The sequence below is a fragment of the Orussus abietinus genome, unplaced genomic scaffold, assembly GCF_000612105.2.
Source record: "Orussus abietinus isolate OABI.00-Male unplaced genomic scaffold, Oabi_2.0 scaffold158, whole genome shotgun sequence".
Classification (NCBI taxonomy): Eukaryota; Metazoa; Arthropoda; class Insecta; order Hymenoptera; family Orussidae; genus Orussus; species Orussus abietinus.
In genome coordinates, this window is record NW_019394310.1 from 155,594 (window position 1) to 178,048 (window position 22,455).

Below are 22,455 nucleotides of genomic sequence, written 5' to 3' on the forward strand. Positions count from 1 at the left end.
TAAAGCAGGATCGCGTCTCCGGGATCTTTTTGCCGATTTCGACGCTTTGCGTTCCCTCGAGAAGTGGGGTCCTCCCATCCTGGGAGTCCTCTAAACGCGGATTACATTTGGATCGGACTCAACGATGAATAGTAGGTGCGGGTGTCCTACGGTGTCTTGCCTTTAAACAATGATGTACCTAGAAGTAGAAATACCTCGCAGGATAAATATACGGATACATCTAGAGGTAGAAATACCTCGCAGGATAAATATAATGGATATAATATATACACGGGGTCCCGTACCGATTAATTTATCTTTCAGGGGGAGAGAGTGGGTAGAATTTTTAACAAAAACGTTTCTCTTTTCCACGTTTCGCTCGGACCATTAAGTAATGGTACCGAGGCCAACTCAAATCTCTAGAGCTATAAACGTGACATTTTTCGGGTGCATTTCTTTCAGAATGTGAACATCCACCAAGAATAGTACATTGTGTCCCAGGGAGGTAAAGTCGATCGGGCCCACCCGGTACTTTATCGAACTGAAGCATGATTTACTCTTTTTTATTGCGTATGCGCGAATTACGAATATCAGCACTTTTTCGCCTTAGATCGTTTTAAAGTCCTTTCCTGTCCTGCCCTCCCTCCCCGCCGTTTATTCACGTTGGCCGTCGAAGGAAGACCTAATTTAGGTCCGAAAAACAGGAGCGAAATGACGGGTAAACCATGCTTGCGGGACATAAAGGACAAATTCCACCTTTAACCCTTTCGTTACCTTGGACGAGATATCTCGCGACCCAATACTGGCCGATCAACGCTTTTGACGAGATATCTCGCGATCCGGTAGTAGCGGATTAACGCTTTTGACGATAATCTAGCTTTCTAGCACCAATATTTTGACATTCTAGATGAATATATTTTATAACTAATTCTATTCGTATAGCTAAAAGGAAGAAATAAATACAGCTACTACCGTCTCGTCAAAAGCGTTGATCGGCCAGTATCGGGTCGCGAGATATCTCGTCAAAAGCGTTAATCGGCCAGTATTGGGTCGCGAGATATCTCGTCCAAGGTAACGAAAGGGTTAAGGAAGTAGAAAGAAACCCTGCGATGTCAGTGAAATGTATTTGTCTAGGTAACTCTTATTTCCTTTTCGTCGACCTAGCGAAATGAAAGTACTCAAAGACGACTTTCTTTTCTGTTTCAGGGTGCTGAAGCCCCCTGGTGGCGGAAGTAGCGACATCTTCGGGGCCGGGCCCGAGGATGCGAATCCCCGGCGCGTGAAGAACCACAATCAGTCCCAGCTGGGGTCGGCGATTTTCGGGGACTCGAACGGGCCCAGCGCAGGCAACGGCCAGGACACCCCCCGAGCCTCCAAGCCCGGTAATGATTCGTACAGTCGTCTGTTTGGTCCTCCCGATGCCCCACCCACCCCAAACTCGAAAAATCACATGCGCAGCCATATCTCCCTCAGCGGGGAGAGCCCGGGGGCATCTTCCCCCGCGAAAAGCACCAATTCCAGCACCGGCAATCTCAATGGCCTTACCAATGGCAACGGCGCCAACAACAACGACATATCGGGTACGTAGACCACGCAGTACGCACCTCTCCATACCCCTTGCGGTCTACCTAGCGTTCTTTCTACCGTCTACCGCTCTCTGCACTCTCTTCTCGCCGATCGGGATCACTCGCTACCTTGAAATATGTGTCAGCTAGCTTCGAGATTTCGACGGGGCTCCGATTACACGTATCTTGTGTCACGGTCGGGAGGGCGGCGTTCTTTCATCTCCCTCGTGCACTCCGGAGTGACTTCGAGGCGTCTTTCGGAAATGTATATAAAGTTGGAATTGCCACTTTAGCACAATACAATAAAATGTATTGCAGAATGTACTGCTAATTCATTGCTACTTTATTGCACGAGAACAAAAATTCTTTGCTCTTATATTTTTCCGAAAAATGGTAGCGATCTCAGCTTTATATTAAGCTAGCATTGCCACAATGAAAAATAATTATTAAGTAAATTTTCATCGATGAATTATATACCGGAATTTATTGCTAATTAATTGCTCGCGGAAAAACCAAATTTCAGTTTTTTTTGCTCACCCCTAGAAGGGTGAATCGCCATCCCTAGTGATGATCACAGGACGGAAACATGAAAAACATGGGGGAATCGAACTATTTCTTCACGTGGGAATTAATTGCTAATTAATTGCTCCGAGAAGAATCTAATTTCGAATTGTTTGCACAACCCCTAATGTGGTAGGCCATATGTCGCCCCAGCTTGGCCACATAAAAGATAGAAGAATCGAACTATTTGTTCACGTGAGAATGAATCGCTAATTAATGTAGGTTTGAAAATTCTATTCTCAGGAAGATATTGGTTCTTCTCGGAGCAATTAATTAGCAATTAATTCCCACGCGAAGAAATAGTTCGATTCCCCCATGTTTTTCATGTTTCTGTCCTGCGATCATCTCTAGGGGTGGCGATTCACCCCTTTAAGGGTGAGCAAAAAAATTGAAATTTGGTTCTTCTGCGAGCAATTAATTAGAAATAAATTCTGGCATATAATTCATCGACGAACGTTTACTTAATAATTGTTTTTTTATTGTGGCAGTGCTAGCTTTATATAAAGCTGACATCGCCACCATTAATCGGAAAAGTATAAGAGCAAAAAATTGTTCTCTTCTGCAATAAAATAGGAATAAATTAGCAATAAATTTTGCAACAAATTTTATTGAATTCTGCTAAAGTGGCAATTCCAGTTTTATATACATCTTTCGGAACGATCCGCGCACCCCTGGAAAAGCTGACGCCGGTCGACTCGAGAACCGAATTGAAAGAGTTTCTTTGAAAGCTGGGGTTGTACGGGCTTCCTCGAGGGAAGATTAATGCCCTGCATAGAAGCTCGACTGAGTTTCGCGACAAATGTAGGAAATGGGGTTGGATACCCGAGTGTACAGGTTATATGATCTCGTTTACTGACTCGTGTCTTTTGACGAAATTGGGGCAGTTCTCGGAGTTGATCGGCGCAGCGTTCCGAAGGAAAATGAAAAAAAAAAAAGATTGAAACGAAAAGGAAGAATGTTGAATTTCTCGCGTCTTTCGATACCCCTTAAAAATTCTTCTTCCCACCACCACTTCCTACGAGACGCGTGCGTCATTTTCTAATCTTTCTCGCTTTTACCGAACTGTTCGCAAGCAGCTTTCTGGAGAAACAAGCGATTTCGTAAGTGTTCCACGAGACACCCGAGTAGCCGATTTTACACACGACACATCTTTCACCCCCGACTGCGATCATCCGGAGCCGACTCCGAAATCGGACGAATTTCGAGACATTTATAAGAGTCATTTCTTTCGGACTCCCGAGCACGCTCTCGCCAATCTCTCGAGATACGTTTTTCTGTTAACCGTGAAAAGAGCTTTCGATGCTATATTCGCTCCCAAAAGATTCAAGAAAAAGGAACGATCATTCGATCCTTCGCGATCGCATCGAAAACTATCGGCTCTGGCGGGCCTTGTTTTGATCGTCGAAAAAGCACATATTTTGAGTTTTGAGTTGGTCATTCCATCGTCGGTTTCATTATCATTCCTATCATTATTACCACTATTGTTACTATTGCCGTGATTATTGTCATTATCGCAATCATTATTGTCATTACTTGCCCCGCGGCACCTTTCTGCTTTTTAAAGACACGATTAATCCAAAAACCACACAAAGAAATTCAAAGCGTAATATCTGAAATTTGAAAGATAATGAAAATATCCCGCGAGAATAGCACGCGGTAATTTCTTTTTTTTTTATATTAAAGCCAGTATGTGCGATTACTTTAACGTCGAGTTTACTAATAGTCGATTAATAATCGATCGTTACAGTCATTGGAAATCCCAAATGTTGATTTTTGGATTTACATCTGGTTTTTGAACTTTGGTTTTCGCAGACTCGTCGTCACGACGCTCGAGACGTCTATGGCCATTTGCAGTTACTTAAGTAAAAATTAATGGCAAATAATTGAAGAGAATGGAAGAAATAACATTTATTACCAATCCTGTATCTGGAGGGCTCTTTTCAAGGCCTTTGAAGGCATTGAAGATTAGAATTGTATTGAAAAAATGAGCCATGATACTTGGTTACCTTTGAGATATCTCGACACCTTTTAGTCCCTCTTTAGGATGTAGAAAAAAATAATGTCCTAAAGGTTTTCTAAAGGAAAAAAAAAATTTCAAAGAGGTCCTCAGCTATTCCTTTGTTTCGTGAGAATTCCGGAGCAACAAAGGCAAGTTGCAAAGTGTAATTCCAATTTGAGAGTAGTCGGTGGCATTGACCCTCTCGTTGAAACTTGGTTTCTGAAACACGTCAAGGGTTAAATGAGCTGCAAGTGGCCATAAATGGCTCGGGAACGATTACCCGTGTCTGCTCGCGATTGGCTCACAAATAGCGCGCCATTATCGCCATTGTGGTGATTCATTAGAATCAACACGGGAACGTGGGCCTTTTTTCTCTTTTTTTTTTCTCTCTCCAAGTTAAAAGTACCGACAAAAGATAAAGACCGATGTTTACACGGCCGATTTCACGGGGATTGTCCCGCTCGCGAAATCACCGAATCGCGCGGCCGACTTTATTTAACGAACATCGCACATTTTTAATTCCTTTTCTTTTTCTTAGCCCCTGTCGGGCTATTTATTACGTTGCAATTTTTCACATCGTAACCTGGTTTTCGTTCGAGTACCCAGTAGATTTGCAACCCTTGTTTTCTCGCCCCTTTTAATGCCTCGCGAGTGGACGAATTCGACGTTCGCGTCGATAACTGACGTTTAAAAAACTCCATCAATAAATGCGTAGGTGCACGAGTTTCATGACCTCTCCTGACGAAATTTAAGAGGGAAATTAAACCAACGCGGTAATCCGGATCGTTCAAAAAAAAAAAGTAGAAGAAGAATATTTAGAAAATGTAAAGCAAATTTAATAACTACTACCGTTATACTTCTTAACGTGTCTGCATATGTCGCGTGAAATTATTTGCACCTCTTATGTGAGTAGTAAAACCGCTCGGACGTATTTTTGGATTAAATCGTGGAGTGTCGATAACCCGAGCGAGTGATTATCTCGCTCCAATTCGCAGCGAACGTCTCTGCTGCATTCGTTTTACCTCGATTTCTCGTTGTCGCGTCCATCTAGAGACAGACGAGTCCTTGTTCGACGTATCTCGAGTCGCCTCACTTTCGGACCCGCTCTCGAGATCGGTTTTATTATACCCTATCGCTTAACGTTTCATTGGGCAGCACTTAAACGCTAAATGTGCCTCTAAAACACCCTCGAGTGTCTTTCTCGATCGACACGAGTGGCTAAAACCGATCGCGTTATTAAAAGGTTTCCAACAGCGGCCGATAAAGCAGTTCCCTATCGTTCTTCGGTGCTAGTTTCCGGGTATAAATAAAATAAGCAAGGGGTATCGCGATCCATTCCCTTTGTATCGCGGAGAAAATATTAGCAATCGTCTTAAGCGACTCGTCTTAAATAATTACTATTTATTTTCACTCGAAAAAGTATTAGCAATCGTCTTAAACGACTCGTCTTAAATAATTACTATTTATTTTCACTCGAAAAAATATTAGCAATCGTCTTAAGCGACTCGTCTTAAATAACTATTATTTATTTTCACTCGCCGCATGAAAGCGAGCGCATGAACGCGACTGAGTTTCACGTCAAGTATATTGCGCGCCGCGCGAGCCCGAGTATATTTTACGACGCGAACCACGCGAATTCGTCCACTCCGATACCTGAGACACTAACACGTGGTTGGGTGCAATGCGAATCGGTGGCGGTTATCGAATGCTCCGCGGTGTGTACGATGGTGCATGGGTGGATTTTGTTGGGCTTTGCTCGGGACTTCCCTTGGTGGCGCATCCCCTGGGACTCCTGCAGGAGGATCGTCCTGCATGCCGCGCAACCCGGTCACCGGAGACGGAGTTTACGTCACGCCCGTGAGGCGGTCCACCCGAAAGAGTAGAGGTAAACCTTCCACGATTACGCCGACCTCGATTAAGTGGTACCTGGTAGCAATTAAATAGTAATTAATACATTGAAAAGAAAAGAAAAAGGCGAAGAAAATGCCCCGTGTAGCGAAGCGACTCCTCGTACCGTGAATTGTTATTGTCTCTTGACATTTAGCGTAACGTTTCCTCTTTACTGGTGCGTTTGCGTATAGAACCTCGGACAGGCTCGCGCCGAATAATGTCTCTGGTGTGAAACTCGACCGAGCTTCTCGACCCGAAGGCCTCCAGATACAATTCGCCCTGCTCCGGAAGAACTTTTAGGACGGCATACGTTGTTAACTTAATTCTTTCAGAATTTAATTGTCTCGATCAGATCCTTCCGGAGTTTGCACGATAAAACTCGCTATTGTCCCATGAATTGTCTCTTTATTTTACATACTTTTTTTATTTTCTTAAATGTTCAGGGTTAGGCGACAGTGGATCGTATACGAGTCTAGTGTCCACCTTTCGATCGATCGTTTCGTTAACTTAATTCTTTCAGAATTTAATTGTGTCGATTAGATCCTTTCAGAGTTTTCACGATAAGACTCGTTATTATCCCTTGAATTGTCTCTTTATTTTACATACTTTTTTTATTTTCTTAAATGTTCAGGATTAGGCGATAATGGATCGTATACGAGTCTAGTGTCGACCTTTCGATCGATCGTTTCGTTAACTTAATTCTTTCAGAATTTAATTGTGTCGATTAGATCCGTCCGGAGTTTGCACGATAAGACTCGGTATTATCCCGTGAATTATTTATTTATTTTACATATTTTTTTTTATTTTCTTAAATGTTCAGGGTTAGGCGATAGTGTATGGTATACGAGTTTAGTGTCGACCTTTCGATCGATCGTTTCGCGCCGTTCTCCGTGATTACAATTCGCGGACGAGCGAAGAGTGCCATTTGCGATCCCGTGTCTTGTCTCGTGGAGTATTCTCGTTTCTCGAGTTCCCCGAGGAACTTGTAACGGTACCGAGAGTGGAACACGCTAGTCGAAAGGTTGATTCTTCGGCCGGGTACCGATTAATGGCATTTTCCTCGCGATAGGCGGGTCTTCCGATAACGAGTTTCGCAGGAATTGTCATTCCGGAATTCGTGATGTCAAGTACCGTTTGCATTGTACATTGATATTTGTAGTATTTTTAAATTATAGTTGAAACGTACACGTCGATGTGTCAGATAAGGACAATGAACTGTAATTAGCGACGGCTGCTTTCATAAATTCCTCTCCGCTTAGAATTCGCTGATAAGATATCGCGATACGCGATATGTAGGGAATTTTCTCCCAGGGGAAACGCCTGAATACTGGAGATATCTCTGGGGGAGAAATTATTCCTAACGCGTAATCTCGTAATGTACTAAGTGCCATCAATTGACATTATCAAATGAAACTATCAAGTAAAAGTGATACGTTTCTCTCATTACTCGGCACCTTAAGTTCCTCCGAAAAATTCATTTGATTCCAAACTTTGCCGAGTTTCTTGATCGAAGCTATTTTATTTAAACAACGAAGAATGTATGAAAGTAGCCAATAGCTTTTCACCTATTGAACATCGAACCAATTAATTAAGTTCCCGTGGAATGACTCGCCTATCTTCATTTTTCTTTGATTTTGTCAGGTCTTTTATCTATATGGGCCCTGCGGCATATTTAGTGTTAAATAATCGATAGATCGCCGAATTTTGTAATAAGCGTCTCTTAAACATTCGTTCGTTATTTCGAGAAAAAAAAAGAAACAAATAAATTCCTTTCACTGTTGGATGCTCTTATCTATTGCAAAGCTCTGATACAAGTAATTACGAAATTCGACAGATTTTCGATTAGATGTTGATCGATCTAGAATATTAGCACGGTAAGTTTGATTGTCAATAGTGACTACATACTTTATACAGTGTCCTTTAATATCTAGTCGTAAGATTTTCGTAGTTTCATTTGATCTTCGTCCCTTCCTAGATTCCACTTTCGCCTCTCCGTTAATGCTCTTATCAGCGTTCGATTAACGAATCCATTTTGTTCGTCATAATTACTCCGCCGAATCATCCGATTGTTTGATCCTTTCGGATAATTGGAGGAAAAAAAGGTCGGCTTTTACTTCTGAATATTGTGTCTATACCCAACTTTAAACCCCAATATTATGCTTGTTTTGCCTGCGGTCCATCTTTGTTATTTTTTATTTTTCTATTTTTCTTGAGTGAAATTCTTAAGCATGATACTTCCTGAATGCCTCTCGAAACTGTTTGCATCGTTAATTTACATTTATGTCTTGCCACTGCATGCGATGTAAACCTCGAACGATTGTCCTGGACGTTCTGTGTAGTTTGAAACAAGCGATATTTGGTATCGCAGAATCTCTGACTGTGTCAGTTAAAAAAAAAGAAAAGAAAAGAAAATAATAAATATTAATAATTCCCTTCTCATTCATCATTTACGTAGTGTAGATAGGAAATCAAATTGCGGGGCAAGGATAAGATATCTTTTACGCAAATCTTCGTGAGTCAATTACATTTCCTTCCCCTCGGTATGCTTAATGGCGTAAAATTATATTTATCTTGGAGTGATGGAAGCAGCCAATTCTAACGAATATTGGACAGAATGTCCTGCCAACATTTTCCGACAGACACGGAACATTTTTAATCAGATCAGATTATCCCTGCCGTATTTCCGATCGAGATAATATCGTGCTATCGTCCCGGCACACCCGGCGTATCATTTTGGCACATGTCCAAGGAATTCTTGGATATCTGCCGAGATTGATCTGCCAATTTTAAAGAATCCCTCGCGATGCCACGAACCTTCCGCCTCGTTCAATGTTTTTTTTTGTTTTTTTTTTCGGGCCACGGTCAAGGTTAATAGCTTAATCGAATTTACCCTGGAAGTGGATTAACGATCCAGCCCATCAATCTGGGAATTTCAATAAAGTCTATAATTATATAGGACTCCAATCTAGAAGAAAAAGTCACGACGAGGTCCTACTTCCCTCTGGACATCCTATTTCCCCTTTTACAACGCCCTATCGGCATTCTACAAGGGAAAATCGTCCCCGAGATCCGCCATTTCGATTCCGACGAAGAACATTAAATATACGAATAATAATCCATTATATGTAACAAACGATACACCGAGTTTAAGCGCGACAAAGCCCCGGGTGCACTCTGTGTAAAGAGTAATGCCATCAATCTGTTGAAAAACTGGAAGACTTACAGGGATCTGCAATTTAAAGCAAACATTCAGATTTCTTTTTTTTTTATTTCTTCAGGTATAAAAATTGCACTTGCCATTTGAACGCAAGTTGACACGACACGGAATTAAAGGAAATGTCGAAAGAGTTTGAAAGCGTTTACCGCGAGGCTTGCAGACCCCTGTAAACTATTCTTCCGTAGGAGGTGAATTATGATACGGACCCTAAGGAGCAACTAATAGAATTTGGATTTGCTTTCTCAGACGGTAACCCGGTAACCGGGACTGGTTACGGAGCCGATCAGCAGAACACCATCGGGACGCTCGTGCAGAATGGAAACGGAAACGCAACGACTAACGGCACGGAGAAGTCGAACGAGTCGTCCCCGGGATCAGGGCCCAGGACCCAGGGCCGTACCCGCGTGCCCCCCGGTGGCTTCTCTTCAGGGCTGTGGTAAAGGGAGGAAGGCCAAAAGAGAAGGAATCGCGCGGCTCCCGACACCTGTCCGCGTCCCCGGCACATCCCCGACCTGCCCTGGCCGATCGACCCTGACCTTGGAATAGAAAAGGAGAGAAAGAGAGAGAGAGAGAATAAAAAGAAAACAACAAAATGAAATCCCCTCCCTCGGAGACGCGAGGACTCCGGTCGCCGTCTCGCGGCCAGGAAGTATTCGCCCCTTTACCGGTCTTCGTCTATGCTTTCGGTTCGCAAATTAGTGGACCGTCACGTTAAAAGGGAAATAACGAAAGAGGAAAGAACTAGGAAAAGTACGAGTTAATATTAAATGATAATTGTACGGGCCCGTCATTGCCCGCGGTGACGTCGATCGAGGTTCAATCGTGAACGAGATCAATGCGAACCGGGCGAATCCCGATCGATCGGTATATTTAACCGACGTACACTTAGGACGCATTTAAATGTCTCGCGCGGTCGCTCCGTTTGTTTGTTTGTTTTATTTTTTTTTTTTCCGTTTTTTAAATGGCCACGATTGCGAGGTGTGTGTTCCCGCGAGCGATTGAGAGAACCTTTAGGAGATAGAGACTTAGAGAGAACGAGAGAGATTGTATGACGAGTGTGAATCCTTTTTGTTCGTTTTCTTTTCGGCCGAGTCGGAATTGTATATTTAGGATAGATTGTTTCACGAGGTAAATAAAAAACAAACGCTCACGATTACGAGTGAAAGAGAAAGAAAGGAGCAGTGCTTTCTTGATTCCGTGCCTTTTTCACGTCTCTTAGCTTAGATTTGGCTCTTAGGAAGGAGGGGAAACCAAAAAAAAAAAATGAAAGAAAGAATGGGATAGCATGGCTCGAAACGGCGCGAAAACGGACGCCCTTTCGATCGAGGGAGTTGCGCGCGCACGCGCGTCACATTTAACGATAATCACACGAAATAACTGTTAAGCACTCAACTATTATCGATCGTTGCCTTTTCCGTCGATATATCATCGATATAATCACCGTCGATTCCGTCGATATAATCACAGACCCTAACCGCAAGAAATCGCCGACTGAAAGCGATCGGCGAATGTCCCGCTCGGCAAATAACTCTACTCTTACGTCCTTCGCTCCGCTTTTTTATATCACCAATCCACCCTTTGTATTAACTATTGAATGGTATTTATTTTACTACGAGATTTTATGTGTATCACACTTTCGTTTATCCACACACACTCCCCCCTTTTGCCCCTTTTGCGTAAGTTTCTTTTCATCGTTTTGGTGTGAGTAAAATTATGTAGCTCGTATGAAACGTTCACGAGATTTCACCGTAAATGTCCTTTTTGTACTCTGGCATTACTCAATAAACCATTTTGTAAGCAGAACGAACTTCTTTAAATGTACCTTCATCGGCATGTTAGATACTCTACTTCCCCGGCTACACAGGTGATCGAAGAAGATCAAATCGTGTTGAAGGATTGTACCTTGTAAAACAGCGCATCAGAGTATCAAAAATGCATTGTACTGAATAGACCCGTACGTGTTTTAATACACAATTAACACAGGAATAACATAAAGGAGGAACAAAGACGAACCAACGTAGGTTCATACTTGTAACGCGGTAACTATCAAAATACTTCCATGCAAGCAATGAATACTTGGTAGATCCTATACTGACACAACGTTAATATTAAGGTACGGCATTGAATATATGTATATAAATATCACTTTTGCCAGCAGTGCTACAAATACTCTCGAATCATTTTTCTTCTCAAACGACATGGACTGATATAAATATATGATACTTAGAAGGCAGCGATGAGGCTCTTGATGGACGACTCGTCGAGTTTGCAAAGTTCGGTGAAAATGTGCTTCTGATTTGTTTCGCGTTCGAGATTGCTGGATATCTCATGGGCTCTCTTTGTAATCTTCGGTGGTATTCCTGCCAGCCTAGCAGCGTTGAACCCATACGACTTCGGACAAGCACCTCCGCTCAATTTGTAGAGGAAAGTCACCGTTTCTTGAGACACCTCCTCTTCCTCCTCTTTTTCCACCATGCAAGCCTTTATAAAGGAGAAAAACAAGTGTAATTAAACTAAACCAGACTAGGAATAAAGAAAGAATACATGCGCGATTGCAGCGCCATTTACGATGGCTTTAGCATAATTGAGGAGATACTGCCGAGGAATCAAATTTAAACGAATAAAATACCACTGTTCATGATCGAAACCATCGATTCTCACCATATGTGCTAACGTGACATTCTCGTTCGTCTTGTAGTCCTCTACCAGTGAATGATAGTGCGTTGAAAATAATGTGCGGCATCGTAACTTCGTAAGAGCGCCAACAACTGCTGCTGCTATCGCAGTGCCGTCGTAAGTCGATGTTCCACGTCCTAGATAATAAAATATGAGTAATTAAGGTTCAACTAGAGAAGAGAGGACAACAGGTTTCACAGTAACGGCTAACTACCAGGGAGCCTCGTTGAATGTCAACACCTGCGCTTCAACCCGCTTGAAAGTTTACAAATAAAATGATATTCAACCAACCTAATTCGTCTAAGAGAACCAGGGAATTTGGAGTCGCATGATGAAGTATCGTTGCAGTTTCACTTAGCTCCACAAAGAAAGTACTCTGGCCAGCCAGAATGTCGTCGTTGGCCCCCAGACGAGTGAATATGCGATCTACGAGAGTCAGTCTACAGGAACTCGCTGGGACGTGGCAACCCTTTAACATAAATTTGTAATCATTTCCTAGATACTTTGTTGGACACGTTTCCTTAGGAAGGTGTCTCAGGGTTAATTTAACAAGAAAATCGCAAGGAAGAAGCAGACTTACGATTTGCGCCATAATGGTGAGCAATCCGACTTGCCGCATTAGGGTCGATTTACCACCCATATTCGGTCCAGTCAAGATCATTAGAGGAGCACATTCCGTGATCCCCAGTACAGTGTCGTTGGGTATAAAGTTATCAGACATGATACACGGATGTTTACCCTCTTTTATGTCGATGAAAACCTGGGTTATATTGAAAAGTATACGCTTTTTTAGTTTCAAGTCGTATCGCAATTGTTAACACTGACGGTTTTTTCACTGCGTGGAGAATAACAAGCTTACCTCGCCATTTTCAGTAACCTCGTGGATTTCTGGAACACACATGTCTCCACTCCGGGTGTACTCGGCAAACGCGATTAGAACATCCAGGGATGCGACTTTGTGGACTGCAGAACTCCACATATCGTACATTTCACTGAATTTGGCGAATATTCTTCTGTTAAGATCTTTTAGGACTTTATCTCGATGTTCCTCGGCGTTTATTTGTCTGGAAAGAAGTTCCTGCAACACGTTTAGTATTCGTAATTAGTTCCATAGACCTTAAGTAGGGAGAAAGTCTAAAAAAAAAATATATATCATTTAAAAGGATTTGTGTTATAGTCACCTTAGCTTCTGCCGTGTAATACCGTTTGTACCCTTTACGCTGCGATTGAAGCTCATAACCGGGACCTACTTTCTTCATTTGCGTTTCAGGAACTTCGATTTGATAGCGTTTCCTGTCCGTCCCGTGTAAGGTCACCTTCACTCCAAAATGTCTTCTCTGCTTCGCCAGATAGTCATTCAAGTCGGACTTTATTTCAGCGAGTTCCTGAAGAACGGAATCGTATTCACTGTCCACGCCTTCTTTAGGAACGATGCAGCCTTCCTTTTTAGCTTCCTCGTGATCAAACGCGGTCTTAAAGTAGTCCAGAGTCTTCCTCAAATTCGGGAAGTCTCCTTCCGGCTCCAATCTTGTGTACCGATGTAGTAATGCAGTGTTGAAATCTGTACAAAAAATAAATCTCATACTCAAAATTCACTAAACGTTAATGTAAAGAAGTGTTTAAGAATATGTACCACTGAACAAAGCAATGAGCTTGAGAATCTCTTCAAATCCATCGAGAGTGGTAGTGAAGTCCAAAATCTTTCTTTTAGAGTAAGTTTGCCCTTCAAACATGATTGCTCTTCCATCGGGATGATTCGTCATCTTTACTGCATTGCCCTGAGCGTGTATTCTATTGACACAAGCTCATTTATAATTTTACCATAAGATAAAAATGAATAAATCGATCTGCTTAAATGTTTATGCAAACTCACTTGCTTAGCAATCTCTCTAGATCAGGTAAACTTCCTAAAATGGCACGCGCGTCTTGTACCACATCTGATCTGTCCAGCAATTCTGACACCGCTTCTTGTCGCTCCGTTATAATAGCTTTACGACAAGATGGTTTGCAAACCCAGTCTCGCAGTAGCCTAGGAAAAAAACACGTTAAATTAAGCTTATTTTTAGGTATGTTTGTCATTTTAATTTTTCATGTAATACCAACAATCAGGATATCTACCCCTTACCAAGATTTAATAGATTTGATGTGTATCAACGAGCACAATTTCGATTTTGTAAAAATACCGATATCGGACGTTTGAATAAGCATTATTTCGATATGATTAAATACCTTTTCCCAAATGCTGTACAACAACGATCTATTGTTGAAATAAGAGATCCTTCCCCAGTCAGAACACGCAGATTATTTATTGTAATAGCATCCAAAACCTGATACGAAATAACGATTTAATAAATATGAATGTCTCCAATTGACAAAATATATGCTTACCATATTGTTTGCTAAAATCATTGAATGATTAGATTGGTTGTTATTGTAATCAGGAGGTACGTAAGTTTTAAAACGTCCTTGAGCCAATAGTTGTTGATCCAGTAAATATTCTTTAAGTAAGTATACGCATCCGCCTAATGCGTGTATAGCTAACTCTTTGTCTTCAGCTGGTGTCAATCCTAAGCTGTCGCCTATTCCACAAAATATATTTAGTAGAACAATTTTTCTTTTCTTCTGTTTGTAAGACAAACCATTATATTTAATAAAAAGGCATTAAGAAAAGCTTACTATGCTCTTACACCTTACTACATCTGAATAAAATGAAAGTTTATTCACCTTCACTGAGGTAGCCTCGTATGCCCTCTGGCCACGAGAAATTAGAGTCCCCTTCTTTCTTGAAATAATCTCCTTCGTGCAGTTTCTGTAAGACAAGATCCAATAGTTATTGCAAAGAACGTTTTCATTGACGATTACAACTTACTTACTTTTAGCGTTGTTAATCCAGACCAGAACTGTGACTCTCGTTGTAATGGTTCTTTAATAGTCACTGACGATAAAGTATTTAAAATTTTCATTGTATGCTGAGACAAATTGCCGCGCTCGTATACAATCTGCAACATAATACGCATTTTTATAAATAAGATGTGGTTCCACATTTTGATCAATACGAAAATCTTAACTAACTTACATGCGCTGGGGGATGATGTGCCAATAATGTCAAAAGTCGTGAATTGCATCGATCGTCTTCAAATTGGCCCAAATAAAATTCACCAATAGTAGTGTCGAGGAAGCATACTCCAAATGATGGTACTCCAGAATAACATTTTTCCACTAAAGCTAGCAAGTAATTCGAATTTGGTGTCGATGCTTCTGCATCTTGAGGAGTGTAAACTCTTGTGCCTCTTGTGCTTATCTGACATATTTCCCGTTTTACTACTTTATCGAACTTTGTTACTTTAACAACTGCAAAAACAGCAAGACAAAAAGTTTAAACTTCCACATTACTATCCATTATAACATATTACTCAATTTTGTCAAACAAAAAGAAGTTACTTTTGCCACAACGCCGAGCCATCATATCTGGATTTTCGGTCTGTTCAATTCGTGCTACTTTGTATCCCTTTTCAATTAAGCTTGCAGAAAAACGGCCATAAGCGATTTCCGGAAATCCTGAATGTGCAAATTCTCCCTGGTAAAAGAACACGTTATTTATTCAAACTGTTCTACTAAAATTGGATATTTTCCTCTTTTTCATTTTGTACTACTTAAATTACTTACCCGCATATATGAAAGACTGAGCTCATTTACTCCAGTGACAGCATCCATATGATAAAGTTCATAGAATTTTCCAACTTTGAAAAACAGTACACAATCAAAATGTTTGCTTTTTAACTCCCACCACTGTCGCATAGCCTACAAAGACAAAATACTCAATGCTCGAGGAAGAATAAACAATATAAAAGTTGTAGTTTATATTCTTACAGGTGTTTGATTATTAAGAAAATTTACTGGAACGTAGACAGTTCTTGGATTATAGTCTGGATCACTAGCAGGTCTTTGATTTATATCTTTGATTTTATTTGGTTGAAGAAAATCATACTTCAGGTGTGGCCAAGATTCCGAAATAATAGGAGCAGCAGTTATTCCTGGTTCTTGTGGTGCCAATGTAGGCTTCGATTCTTTCTTACCCTTCTGCATTATTAAATTACAATAATTCACGTGTACTTAGTTCTAAGCAGAAATAATTCAATTAAGGAACAAAGTATTGTGCATTTACTCACAGGCTTTTGAATCTTATTGTCTCTTTTAGCTGAACTGGCAGGAGTCTTTGATATTTTCACCTTCTTCTATAGTTTTGATGGATTACAAATATAATTATCATGTCAATCTTAACAGATTTATTATTATTATATTTTACCTTAGGACTCTCTTCGTCACTTGCAGTTTCTGGTTCATCTTCGCTAACACCTTCTGAAGCAGATTCTGATTCTAACTCTTCTTCAGAGCCTGAAGAAATTTAAATTTCAATAACATATAATAATTTGTAGCTATAAATATTTCCATAGATTTCGTAATACAAAGAAAATGAATAACAATAACATTATCACTTATCAAGATGAATAGAAAATGTCATTTTTGTACATAAAAAAAACTTGAAAATTACAAACCAGGTTTAAATTCATCTTCTGAATCTTCACTATCCTCGGGAATTATTATCCTCCTCTTTTTAGGCTTTACTGGCGACGGACCTTCGTCTTCATCATCTTCAATTGATCTTTTACGTTCAGTAGAGATTACATTTTCCTTTCCTTCAATTATTTTTCTTCCTGCATAATAGACATGTCAAAATAAGTAATATATAAAATACTAACAACACCTAAGAACAATTAAATTATTCTTATATTCAAAACAAAGATACACTCAATTACAATTAATAAAAACGTACAAAAGGAATCATAAACCATTTTCTCATAACGTTAGACATCAATGACAAAAATTATGGCAGGGATTGTTATCATCGTTGAAGGTTAGAGTGCTGGGCTAATATATTTATCACAGGTCTTAAAACAATCTCAATTTCTTAAATAAGGAAGTACTAAATGCGAACCTTTATTCTTTTGTTCCCTCTTTGGAGTTGCTGATTTCGATTTTGCTGGAGTTGTTGCACCGTTATTCGGCTTGGCAGTTTTGGGTGAAGTGAAATAATTGTAGAGGGTGTTGACTTTCGACATTGTTGTAATAAAATTATACGGACAGTATTAATTGTCAATAATTCCTTTGTCAGTATTCACGAGGCTAGCACGGACCCAACCGGTTTGGACACGATCTCTTCACACTCGAACGCAGTCAAAATCCCGGCAAAACGTTCACGTTCCTGAATCAATGTCGCCAAACGTGGGAATTAAATTTCCCCCAAATTGACTTCCATTTCTACATAGGTACAAAAAAAAATTACCTAAAAATGTTTATGCCCTTTTTAACGTAATGAATAGGAGAATGAGAAGGAACTCTCCATAGTAGTATGTATATATATATGTAAATTCATCATATATATTGTCACGTTCAAATGATTTTCTACCATACATTCAATCTGGGGATTTCACATTTTCACTCGAGATATAAAATTGATCTCCAGTTATACCCGGTTCCACAGCTCGAGTTAACGGAAGGTTAACTTGTTTACGTCCAGTTAAAAACATGCTGTAAACCAATTAAACTCGAGTTAACCGGAGTTTAACTGATTTACAACCATTTATTACATTTAGCTTCACACATTCTACAAGAATTCTCTTCTATCATATATTTTTACTTTATGTTTTTACTCCGGAAGGATATATTGGGGTGTATGAACGGGTGAATTTCATTACCTGATATATTTGACGTTTCCCTGACAGGGAAAAATATATACATTTCATGCGATAATTTTGAATTTTGTGCTTTGGGAGTTTCCTTTTGATATTATTTATATACGTACGTATGCATGCATAAAGAATGGCAGTTAAAATTGACGGAAGACATAAATCTACGAACGTTGCGGGTAATATCGAAAATGGTATTAGTTATTGCTCAGAAGTAAGTTAAATTAAAATATATTTTTAATTGTTAATAGAGAATCTATGGTTAAATTTTGTATGATGTACTTTCAATGTTTTCATGTACGATACATAGAATGATACAATAATAAGGAAGCTACAACTTAAAACCGAAGCACTTGTATTGTTAAGTCAAGAATTAGACCAATGTAGAGCACAACGTGATCAATTTAAGTTGATGGCTGAACAGATTCAAGAAAGGTTTTTACACTTGAAGAAACAAACGTGCGAAAGGAGAGAATTAAATAGGTATGGTTTTCCAGATACCTCTAAATGCATCAACATTAGTAGTTCAATTATGTTATAAAGATAATAATTTTTACAGACCTTATAATTTGGAAGATGACTTTAGGACCCTGGATCTGCTGATGGAAAGTCGCGAGCAAAATAAATGCCTTCGATTGCAAGTAGAAACTTTGCGTCAAAAGCTTGGGGATGCTCAAGGGGACATTAAAGTGCTTAGAAGTAGTAATCGAGTATCCGAAGAACGGCAAGAGAATCAACCAGTTCCTGAAATGCATCAACGGGAAAAAATGCTAGAACAGTTAGAGAATCTGAATATCAAAGTACTGCTACATGACTATTTATATAATATGAGTAGTATATATCAAAGAATTGGATTGATTATCTTTTATTTCTTTAGTGTGCTCAGTTACAATCTGAACTGCAAACTGTATTAGATGAAAAGCACGAGTTGGAAATAGAGAGAGATGCATTTAAATGTAAAGCACATCGTTTAAACTATGAATTGTCAAAGGCCCTCAATGCACCAAAACCTGTAGACCTTGATGCCTTAATTAACGAAAACAGGTTAGCAACAAATATGTAAAATTTAATTAACATATTTCATCATACAATATCTTGATGCTTTATGGTTTATAGATATTTACAGGAGAGATTGCAGCAATTGCTAGAAGAAAAAGAGCTTGCAAGGCAGTCCCTATCAAAATATAAGGTAATATCTTGTTAATTTTGTTGTTCATTCTTTCCAATTAGTTGGATTACGATAATAAATTTCACTTTTTAGAGCATGCTAGATAGTAAACGAATAAAAGGAAGCATAAAATTAGGTGGAAATTCTGCAGCAGGAACAGTCATGACACATAAACAAGGTATTTTGTCAAGATTCAATACATTTAGAGAAATAAATATTATTATAAAATATTCTTGTCGAATAACATACCCTTATTTCTACAGTGGAGCAGTTGTTACAACAGGGATCTCATATACCCCCTCAAAAATCAGCAGCTGCATTGTCTGACCTACGCTGCCTGTGTACAGCCCTTTTAGAAGCGCTAAATGATAAAACCTTAGCCTTGGCTCATCAAAAAAAAGCTAATAAGTTAGTATTTCTCAATTTATTTTGAATATGCTGATATTGTCGTTGCGCACGAGATTTAAGTAATATCAGCTGAGTAGTTAGTTATCATATTTAATACTCCTAGAATTAAAATTACCGTTAAGGGGATTACATTTATTCGTTCAATTGAACTTTTTCAATATTATTTCACGAACAGAGTTTATATTTATTTTCTAGAATTCTAGCATCTAGAATTTGCGAATTAGATAGTGCCATTCAATCTCCAACGACAAAACTTCTGGAAGGATATGGTGGAGCAGATGATGAAAAATGTAAGAACATAAATAATCTATTTATCTTGATAGCTATATCATATCCAATGCTACCATATGAAATTGTAGGTAGTTTCATAGTTTTTAAAACGATGCTTTTTAAGGTCATTCAACTGATCTTGTTTAAAAAGTGACTTTCTTTTTGCTTGGTTATAGGTGATGAGGAACATATAGGTATGAACGGTTCGACACCACCCACGCTGAATAACAGTATTCAGGTAAATGAAAGTCAGTCTGAAAATACTGACGAAGCAACCAAAGAAAGGTCGGAAGTTTCTCAAACTCAAATATTAGAAGAATTGAACTCTATTTAAACTGAATTAAGCTGTTTGGTACTTAGGTACAAATACCTTTGAAAAGTTGTTTTACCAAAGATAATCATAGAGTTCCTGTTTAGTTTGATTGGCGTTTTAACGTCATCGTATACATGCAATTTATTCTGACATGTTAAACCTTTATTTAGTCTCAAGAAGTCCATCGTTCTACATGAACCTAGTCATTCCTATATGCTACTTCTAGCGTCGTCATGCCTACGGTTTTCCGTTTTCTTTGCAGATTTATGCAAAGTAAACAAACCTTTTGAGAGAATATTTTACCAACACCGTTTATTTGGCATTTTTACCTTGTGTTTCACGATATGTACATTGATAACGGACGAATTTATTAGATATTCAATGTACTTTATTTTTAAATAAAGAAATCGGACAATTTCAAGTAGTATGACAATTATACATCTATGCGTGCCAGTTAATAAGTTTATTTCAGAGTTAATATTTATATTTATCCGATATACTGAGAAATTGTACCATAGTACGTGGGCTGACAGTAAAACGATCGGACTCGAAAGCGCCGTTCGCGCAAATATTTTTCATGCAAAACATAATCCAACTGATCCAACCAGGAATGGAATTCTAAACCCATTTCCATTTTGGGTACCTCCGATTGGAGTGATGGTTGATTGTATTGAACAGGGTGATTGCTAAAGTAAGAAATAAAAAAATGAAGCACTTTACAATTAGTAATTAAAACCAGTAAAAACTGGATGACTTGGCTGAGAACGTGAAATTTGATTCTCTCGCCGTCATTGAAAATCCATACAATAGCTGTAAATTCTATGAAGATATATTGTGAAAACATTCATGTGCTACTTTGTTCTGTATTAGGTTGAAGAAATGTAAAATAAAAGAAATTGCCTTCAAAACTAAGGTGCTCTTACTTGGCTGCGTCATTTTCTCTCAGTTTAGCATCCTTTTTTTTCTTCCACATTTTAAACGCTTGTGCCTTAGAGGTAGTTTCTTCACAGTTTCGTTTTCTTTTTACATCATTCACTTCGTCTAGAGCTTTTTTCCTTTTAAGCGTCAGTTTATGTTGTACCTCACGCTGCTTCCTCCAGGAAAGATAAGCCTGAAAAGTACCACTTCTCTGATTCTGCTTGCTCTCAGTTACTCCGAGTACGTAGTTTAATTGATTACAATAAATAATAAACCTCCTTTGCAGCTTGTTTTTTCTCCATCTCCTTAGCTCTCGCTGCTTGTTGAAGTTGCCTTTCTCGCTGTTTTTCTCTAAACAAATTTTTATACATTCTTGTCTTTTCTCTCTTCCATGCTTCGAACGGCAAACCATTCCGTATTTTATTTCCTTTTGAGCTTACATCATTTGAAATAAGCTTATTTTGGTATTTTATTTCGTCCAGTCTTTTTATCTCATACTTTACATTTTGCTTTACACTATTCCAAATTTCAGTGATTTCCATCTCTGGGTGTTGGGTTTCATTTTCATCAATGTTATTGTTAATTAGATCGTTGATTTGTTTGTTCTCCTTGGAACTAGCCGTGACTATTGAATTCTTCAGCACATGCAAAATTCCAGTATCGTTATAAAATCGATTATTTCCAAAGAAGAAAATAATACCAAAATATACGAGGCAAATAGACAATAAGACAAAGATCGTTGTTCACCTTGTAAACCGAATTATCGTTTTGTGGAATATTTTGATAACAGCACTCAGCGGCATACCTTTCTACAGTAACTAAAGATTTGGTAAAATTTTTGTTATCAGAATTATCTTTAAAAGAACCATTGGTGCTTTGCACAGGAAAAATCACCTGGAAATCCATAAACGCATAACGGTACATAGGTTTATTTGTAAGTCCGTCAAAAGGAGACAGATATGTGAAATGTCAAGCCATAACTTATAGCTCCAGATTAAATTGCGATCATCATAATCAATCGCAGTCATTTAACTGACTTACCTCGTGGGCATGGCCATTTTTTAGAAATATCTCAGAAAGTACTTGCTGCACCATGGAAGATTTTGATTTATTTCCAATATCAATCTTACTCGTACTATGGTCTATATTGTAAGATCCAGAAAAAGTCTCATGATATCTAAAATTAGCACTTTTTCCTAATTCAGAAATCTGAAGAGCGAGAGATCTTTGAGAGGGCATCCTATCCTGATAATTGTGTGAAGTTCGAGAGGCCGATTTACTTTTCTGTATTTTTAATGGAGGAAACGTTTGTTCTGTGGAAACCATGCCGGGTTCTGGATGAGCATCTTTCTCTTCTGTGAAAACAACGTTCTAATTAATCTTTTTTACCTATAAGGATTTTATACGAACTATCCTACCTTCGTCCTGACTGTGACTTTCTCTCTTTTTGGTGGCTTTTGCCTCCTCCAATTCTGCGGTCTTCTTGATGTACCAGTCCTCGAAGAGAACTCCATGTAGCTTAGCGACTTGTTCTGCGAAAAGGACCTTTCTACTCTGTAAAATGAACCTTATACATTCTTTTACTCAAAACTAACCGGTGTCTTCGAGGGCCTCCTCGATTATATGTTTCAAAATGTTTCCCAAACTGTCCTCTGATACGCTCCTGCCGGTGAGTCTGGTTCTCATTATTCGGCCGATAGTTCACAATTAATTTTCACTTATCGCAAACAGTTCAAAGGAATTA

The 22,455-nt window shown here is 39.2% G+C and overlaps 4 protein-coding genes across 7 annotated transcripts in view; 2 read left to right on the forward strand and 2 right to left on the reverse strand.

Annotated features, from left to right (window-relative positions):
• The window catches only part of LOC105703097 (microtubule-associated protein Jupiter), an 87,173-nt gene extending 76,159 nt beyond the window's left edge, over positions 1 to 11,014 (forward strand). For 3 of the 4 annotated variants that reach the window (XM_012431205.1, XM_012431206.1, XM_012431204.1), the window contains exons 2-4: positions 1,186 to 1,559; positions 5,903 to 5,989; positions 9,458 to 11,014. In XM_012431205.1, coding sequence (XP_012286628.1) covers positions 1,186 to 1,559; positions 5,903 to 5,989; positions 9,458 to 9,651 — 655 coding nt within the window. In that variant the 3' untranslated portion in view covers positions 9,652 to 11,014. The remainder of the gene's footprint in view (positions 1 to 1,185; positions 1,560 to 5,902; positions 5,990 to 9,457) is intronic. The other variant, XM_012431207.1, reaches the window with a different exon arrangement.
• Positions 11,015 to 11,099: 85 nt separating this feature from the next.
• Positions 11,100 to 17,023, reverse strand: LOC105703094 (probable DNA mismatch repair protein Msh6). Its single transcript, XM_012431201.2, has 20 exons — positions 16,884 to 17,023; positions 16,444 to 16,602; positions 16,194 to 16,282; positions 16,057 to 16,122; positions 15,758 to 15,967; positions 15,554 to 15,688; positions 15,329 to 15,464; positions 14,964 to 15,238; positions 14,761 to 14,886; positions 14,612 to 14,696; positions 14,276 to 14,466; positions 14,117 to 14,214; positions 13,761 to 13,916; positions 13,521 to 13,678; positions 13,069 to 13,448; positions 12,747 to 12,965; positions 12,468 to 12,647; positions 12,179 to 12,356; positions 11,873 to 12,024; positions 11,100 to 11,692 (listed from the first exon to the last, which is right to left on the reverse strand). Exons 1-20 carry the CDS (start codon positions 17,005 to 17,007, stop codon positions 11,435 to 11,437), a joined length of 3,375 nt encoding a protein of 1,124 aa, XP_012286624.1. The 5' UTR covers positions 17,008 to 17,023; the 3' UTR covers positions 11,100 to 11,434.
• A 736-nt stretch (positions 17,024 to 17,759) lies between these two features.
• Positions 17,760 to 20,269, forward strand: LOC105703096 (coiled-coil domain-containing protein 149). Its single transcript, XM_012431203.2, has 9 exons — positions 17,760 to 17,848; positions 17,945 to 18,117; positions 18,194 to 18,434; positions 18,512 to 18,678; positions 18,751 to 18,823; positions 18,896 to 18,980; positions 19,066 to 19,210; positions 19,406 to 19,500; positions 19,657 to 20,269. Exons 1-9 carry the CDS (start codon positions 17,768 to 17,770, stop codon positions 19,812 to 19,814), a joined length of 1,218 nt encoding a protein of 405 aa, XP_012286626.1. The 5' UTR covers positions 17,760 to 17,767; the 3' UTR covers positions 19,815 to 20,269.
• On the reverse strand, positions 20,261 to 22,442 carry LOC105703086. The gene is made up of 7 exons (XM_012431184.1): positions 22,307 to 22,442; positions 22,130 to 22,243; positions 21,753 to 22,066; positions 21,459 to 21,605; positions 20,987 to 21,346; positions 20,717 to 20,904; positions 20,261 to 20,479 (listed from the first exon to the last, which is right to left on the reverse strand). The coding sequence occupies exons 1-7, from the start codon at positions 22,395 to 22,397 to the stop codon at positions 20,281 to 20,283; spliced, it is 1,413 nt and encodes a 470-aa protein (XP_012286607.1). The 5' UTR covers positions 22,398 to 22,442; the 3' UTR covers positions 20,261 to 20,280.
• Positions 22,443 to 22,455: the final 13 nt, after the last annotated feature.